Raw genomic sequence first — 6,661 nt, forward strand, 5'->3', positions numbered from 1 at the left:
TGGCTTCCATGTTAACTTTGTCGCCACCCTGCTGTGTAATCCACAAAATATACTGGCAAACTTTTATCATGTACCGATATTATTTGAGCACTTCTTGCTCACCTCCTTTGGTTCCTCTCTGCCACCCATTGGTTTGAAGCCTGAGTCCATTTAGGGTATGTCGCCATGACACTCTCTAGCCTGCTGCCGCTGCCTCTGCATGCCGTCCCCTATAGTGTCAGGGTCAATTATTGCATGTTTTAGATGCTATCTAGCTTCATTCTGTCACTCTGTCATGGCCATGCTGTTGCCCATAATTTTGGCATAATGGTGCGTTTAAGCAGCCTCAGAGGCATCCATGCATGCTGCCCCTGCTGTTTCCTGTCCATTTCCGTGGTGTTTCCATCCTTTTCTGAGGTTCCCAGGTGTTTGGCCAAGCTTCCCTGTGCAGAGCCTTGGTCCCCTTGAAAAATGCTCGAGTCTCCCATTGACTTCAATGGGGTTCGTTATTCGAGACGAGCACTCGAGCATCGGGAAAAGTTCGTCTCGAATAACGAGTACCCGAGCATTTTAGTGTTCGCTCATCTCTAGTGATATGTTTTTTGTTTATTTATGGATACAATCAGATATTTGACAGGAATTTGCAAAAATTCTTGAATTTCGAAGTTCAAGATTTTCTACGTTTCCGAAACATAGCCATAACACCAATATAACTTGATAACTAACATTTACAGAATGTCGGCTTTATAGAGACATGTTTTTTATGGAGGAGTGATTTTCACTTTTTCATAAAATCCACAAGATTATACTTTTGATGGACCTGCTCTGCTTTCAAGTCACAATGAGAAGCTTAATAATAGTAAAACTCCATAAATTACACATTTTTAGAAATGACACACTTCAATGTATGTAAAACTACTTTTATGGAGTTTGTTAACCCTTTAATTGTTTCGCAGGGGTTAAAACAAAACCAGTTGTAGAAATTACAATTTTTAGAAGCAAGTGCTTTGTAGTGGTTAAAACCCTAAATGGTGTCATATCTGTATTACAGTATATAAATTACAGAGCTTCATCCTTTAAAAATATATACGGTATAATTATATATTTTTGTAAAGGTGCCTGAAGTGCTCTGTGCAACCCTCTGGGCTTCGTCATAACGCCCTATGGTGCACTTTTACCATGCCTACTGCCTTCTCCAGCCCCCTATCTTGCCTTCTGCTGCTCAAAAACCAAGTAACAGCCACTGTAAGTAGCAGAGAGCATCGCACTGTATGCGTTCGTTGATGACATCATCAGAAGTGGGCAGTGCTAGAGGTGGCAGCAGGCGTGGTAAAGATGGCAGTGACTGAAGGGCTTTGTAGAGGTTTAATTTAGCAGTAAATTTCCTTTAAATCCGTAAATACAAAGTCAATGAGAAAATCGTCACAGCATTGGGATGCTGTTTCCAGCTTTCTTGTACATTGCATGGAATATTAAATTGTGCCGCTAGGAAATACAAGTTATCTCCCCAAAAAAAAGCCCTCATGCAGTACTTATCTGCTGTCTTGGCTTTTTGGGAAGAGGGAGCACAAAAATAAAAAAGGAAATACTGTGATGGGTTTACGAGAATACTCATCTTCAATTTAAAAAACATCTTCAATTTAAAAAAAACTCCAATTAGATGTGGATTTAGATTAAAAAAAGCTTTCTTACTCCCACCTGTAACCAGGTTATTAGGAAAAATAATGGGCAGTGCTAGAGGAGACAGCAAGTGTGGCAGAGATGGCAGTGCCTGAAGGACTTTGTAGAGGTCTAATTTAGCAGTAATTTAGCAGTAAATTTCCTTTAAATCTGTAAATACAAGTCAATAAGAAAATCGTCACCACATTGGGATTTTTTTCCAGCTTTCCTGTACATTGCATGGAATATTAAATTGTGCCGCTAGGAAATACAAGTTATCTCCCAAAAAATAAGCCCTCGTGCAGTACTTATCTGCTGTTTTGGCTTTTTGGGAAGAGGGGAGTACAAAAGTAAAAATGAAATACTGGGATGTGTTTAAGACAATACTCATCTTCAATTTAAAAAAAAACTCCAAGAAGAAGAAGTATTTGAAGGACACATCATCAAAAAAATGTTTTATTATTTTAAATCAAAATTTGACAGACAGTTAATACCAAAACAGCATGAGAATTAGACAAAAATGCTTTAATAGTCCACAAATTAAGATACAATATCACAGAATTCATTCTAGTCGGCAGCTTTGCTCTAGATATCTTTTCTCTCTAGCATTGAGTATATTTTGTGTACTGCCATTGCTTAACACATTGAAGATTTGGTTGGATTAATGCATCTCCCGTTATATCAAAATTCAAAGATCTCCAGTTTATTACATTACCAGTATGATCATTGGTCATCACTTTCTGAATGTCTCCTGGTGTAAGAACTGAATCCCACATATGGATATCAGTGAGGTCACCTACAAAGCTTTGACTCTTATTAAATCCACCCCCAAATAAGTCTTGCTCCTGCCCTACAATGATATTTATTTTTGTATTGATAGAAAACCCTTTATTCGACACCTTCCTAGGGTACAGTTTTCCATTGATCCAAAGCTGAATTACACCACTTGTTGAGTCCCAGGTCACACACGTATGTTTCCAATCTCCAACTTCTGGATCCACCTTGATTGAAATTTGTTCGTTATTGATGTAGACAGAACAATAATGTGGTGGTGAGATCATAATGAGAAATGCGTTATACACCTTGGGGTCAGACATGGCTAGAGAAAATAGACCATACTGGCGGGAAAGGTCAGTGTAGGACCTCAGGCAAACAGAAAGCTTTCGTAATGGTGTCTTCATTATGGGTTTTAAGACCACATGTGCAGTATCAGTTTCTTTTGGGAAGAAAAACACTTTATTCCCCAAATCTGTGAAAAAAAAGATAGAAAATCACAATTATTTTTAACACTTTACATTTACCAATGTTTTGGCTAAATGTTACAAATTGGTGTGCGCGTTTTTTTCATTAACAGTCTTTATTGTATAGGGTTGCATAGTTTGTATGTTTGTTGCCACCATAACAAAAGATCCTAATAAATTCCGTGGACTTTAAGTCCTCAGAACTAAATGTGATGTTAAAAATAATGCATAAAATTAAGGCATTATTTATGTGTATGTAAAGTATTCCTTTAGTCTGTGGAGTGTGAATGATATTCTGAAGCGAAGAAAGAAGCGATTGACCTGAAGAAGGCTCAAAATATCTAAAATTTTGTTTTTAGTAACGCGATCTCAAGTTCCCTATGACATGTTGAATTTTTTTAGGTAGAGTTCAGTTGCCGAAATAAGTTTCAAAAAAACATTCATAGTCTTTTGGTGAACCACTCTATGGGTAATTTATCTTATTTTCTATTTTTTTGTCTTATTTTTGCAACTTTTTGGGCACATTTGATATTTTTGAACCTAACTTTTCCACTCGCCTAGCATAATTTGCAGTGCAAGAATTTTTGAGTGTTGCGCCTGATATATCTTTAAAATCTAACTGTGGATGTATAAAAAGAGTTGCAATTTTGGCATAAATTGAGATTAAAAAGTCGAAAATAAACTGTAGTCCTGACCAGGAGTAGAAAAAACTTTAGCAAAAGTTGCAGAAGAGTAAAAACCCCATAGACGCAGCTGCCTGATACATAAACCTTTACGATAAATTAAACAAGTCCAAAACCTGAAAAAAGACACTCACAAATGTTCTGACTTAAGGTAAATGACCCCCTATAAGTACTATACTGTACCTTGTTGTGCCTGAGATCTCATGAGAACCACCAGCAGCAAGGCATACAATGTGTTCAACCTAAAAAGCAATAAAATATAGATATCTTCACAAAGGCAGGACATGTTAATTAGTGATCAAAGTACTCAAACCATCAATTTTTGGATCTGCGCCAAACATCACAGAAATATTCCCCCTGAAATCAGACTTCAGGTTTTGGTTGGGGGTCGGGTCAACCCCTCCACCACCACCACCATTTAACACTCACAATTAGAGATGAGCGAGTATACTCGTCCAAGCTCAGACAAGTATTTCCCCTGCTCGAGATTGAGCATTTAATTAAGAAAAGACAGTGAAGAACAGTGAAGAATACAATTTAAACAGTGAACACAGTGAACACAGGATCATTTAAGTGAAGAACACAGTGAAGAACAGATTGCAGATGTTCCGAACATCTGCTCACTTAGCCGAAGACACGAGCGCAGATGCTGGATCAGGCATGCAGGAGCGGAGGCTGAAGTGGAGCGGAGCGGGGCTGGAGCGGGCATGGAGGAGCGGAGCGGGCATCACCGAGCAGGTATGGAGGAGCAGAGTGGGGGCTGGAGCGGGCATGGAGGAGCAGAGTGGGACTGGAGCGGCGATGGAGGATTGGAGCGGGCATGGAGGAGCGGGCATCACGGAGCGGAGCGGGCATCACAGAACGAAGCGGGGCTGGAGCGGGCATCACGGAGTGGAGCGGGGATGGAGCTGAGCAGGGCTGGAGAGGGCATGGCGGAGCTAGCATCACGGAGCGGGGCTAAAGCAGGCATAGAGGATCGGAGTGGGCATGGAGGAGCGGGCATCACGGAGCGGGGCTGGAGCGGGCATGGAGGATTGGAGCAGGCATGGAGGAGCGGGCATCACGGAGCGGAGCGGGGCTCGAGCGGGGATGGAGGATCGGAGCGGGGCTTGAGCGGGCATGGAGCAGAGCGGGGCTGGAGCGGGCATGGAGGATCGGAGCGGGCATGGAGGAGTGGGCATCACGGAGTGGAGCGGGGCTGGAGCGGGCATGGAGGATCGGAGCAGTATACTCGGACAAGTACACTCGCTCATCTCTTGTTAGTAGATGTACGGAACATCTGCAATGTGTTCTTCACTGTGTTCTTTCAATGTATTCTTTCAGTGAAAACATCTGCAAACATCTGCAATGTGTTCTTCTTTAGCGTTTTTTCAATCTGTTCTTTCAGTGAAAAATGCTCGAGTCTCCCATTGACTTCAATGGGGCTCGTTATTCGAGACGAGCACTCGAGCATCGGGAAAAGTTTGTCTCGAATAACGAGCACTCGAGCATTTTAGTGCTCTACACACAATCACTGCTGCCACTTTTCACTGTGTTATAAGTAGCAACATTCTCTGGTTTCTTTGCCACGGCTTTTGCCACGACTCTTAAGAGCTAAATAGCGGGGTTCAGATTCGGACTCACTGACCCAACCACAAACATAATTTTGAGGTTCGGATTTTCTCAAACTTGCCCGAACCCAAACTTCACTGGATCTTCTCATCACTAATGTTAATATGTAGTAAAAACATGAAACACTACATTTGATTTTCAAACATCAATGTTTTTTCACAGGACTGTGATATAACAGTACTAGTAACTACCTACAATATTTATACAAAGCTTGATATTACACATGTCCTTATGTACTATGTAATATTAGCTGAGTTTTTCAGAACAAAAAATGTGCTGAAAAAACCCAAACTTGGCTTATACTTGATTAAAAAAAAAGAAATTCAATATTCACTCCCCCCTTCTTATTATTTGCCGACACACACTCTGATGTCAAGGTATTTGCAAACTGTTTAATCTAAGTTTTATAGTCAAAACCATCAGTTAAAAAAGAAAAGACACAAGATCAAAATCTCACATCTTCTCTACTTTGTTATCCTAACCTCTTTTTTGTTAAACCTGATGAGCAACTTTATAAAATTCTGCATTAGTACAAGGACACATTCAATAATTTTCAATATTTTACTTTTCAACTTCTATTAAAACAGTGTTATAATAATGGTACAATATAGTAAAATCAGGAAATCTACAAAAAACCTCCCACATTTATTAAGAACAGTACAAACTGCCCTATGCGCAATTTGCCTGTGTAGTATGCAGAGGGCGCCAGATTCATGAATTGTGGTGCACGCTATTCATGAATCTGGCGTCCCTTGCACTGCTCCAAAAGAGTGCACCAACTTTTTTTTAGCACCTCTATCATGAGGCGTAGAACACATTTCTGTTAGACACTACAAGATAAACGTGGCGCACGGTCTGACTGGGCATCAGAAAGCCCATTGTCGTGTTGGGTATAATGCCGCGGACACTTTATAAATACATGTGCAAGCAGTTTGCTCTAAAAAGGATGTCCAGAGTCGGACAAAAAATGTGGGCCTAAATGTATAAATTATATAATAAAATCTGTATGAATAATATCATAGGATACATATGAGTATTAGTATCCATATCACATTCCATTTAAATAGTTAAAAAAAAACATTGTTCAAGCTTAATGGTTCAAAAAGTTTCATAAAGATACAAAAAAACACAACTATAGCAGTTTGCAGTCTAGTTTACCTCATGTTGTCCAGGTAAATGTTTCCTGAATGCCTTCGGTTTCTTCTCCAGATTATGATTTGTTGGTAGCGTTCATGTATTTTATACTTTAGACTTTCAGACAACTAATGTTTACAAAATGTTGAAATAGTTTTCACCAGAAAAGTCCATGCAGCCGACCAAAATAAAGTTATACTTATTGACATAAGAATCGATTGAAAACTATTTATTTGTGAATAGATAAGATTTTGTTTGCACTCTCAGGCTTAGGGGAGACCCCCCCCCCTATCATGCCAGATACATAAGGTGGCATAGACCTCTCTATGTATCTTGCAGGTGGCCACACCAGTA

General features: G+C 39.9%; 1 protein-coding gene across 1 annotated transcript; it reads right to left on the reverse strand.

Annotated features, from left to right (window-relative positions):
- Positions 1-2,078: 2,078 nt before the first annotated feature.
- LOC140068709 (C-reactive protein-like) lies at positions 2,079-6,454 on the reverse strand. The gene is made up of 3 exons (XM_072114104.1): positions 6,332-6,454; positions 3,746-3,804; positions 2,079-2,887 (listed from the first exon to the last, which is right to left on the reverse strand). The coding sequence occupies exons 1-3, from the start codon at positions 6,334-6,336 to the stop codon at positions 2,241-2,243; spliced, it is 711 nt and encodes a 236-aa protein (XP_071970205.1). The 5' UTR covers positions 6,337-6,454; the 3' UTR covers positions 2,079-2,240.
- Positions 6,455-6,661: the final 207 nt, after the last annotated feature.

The sequence above is a fragment of the Engystomops pustulosus genome, chromosome 7, assembly GCF_040894005.1.
Source record: "Engystomops pustulosus chromosome 7, aEngPut4.maternal, whole genome shotgun sequence".
NCBI lineage: Eukaryota > Metazoa > Chordata > Amphibia > Anura > Leptodactylidae > Engystomops > Engystomops pustulosus.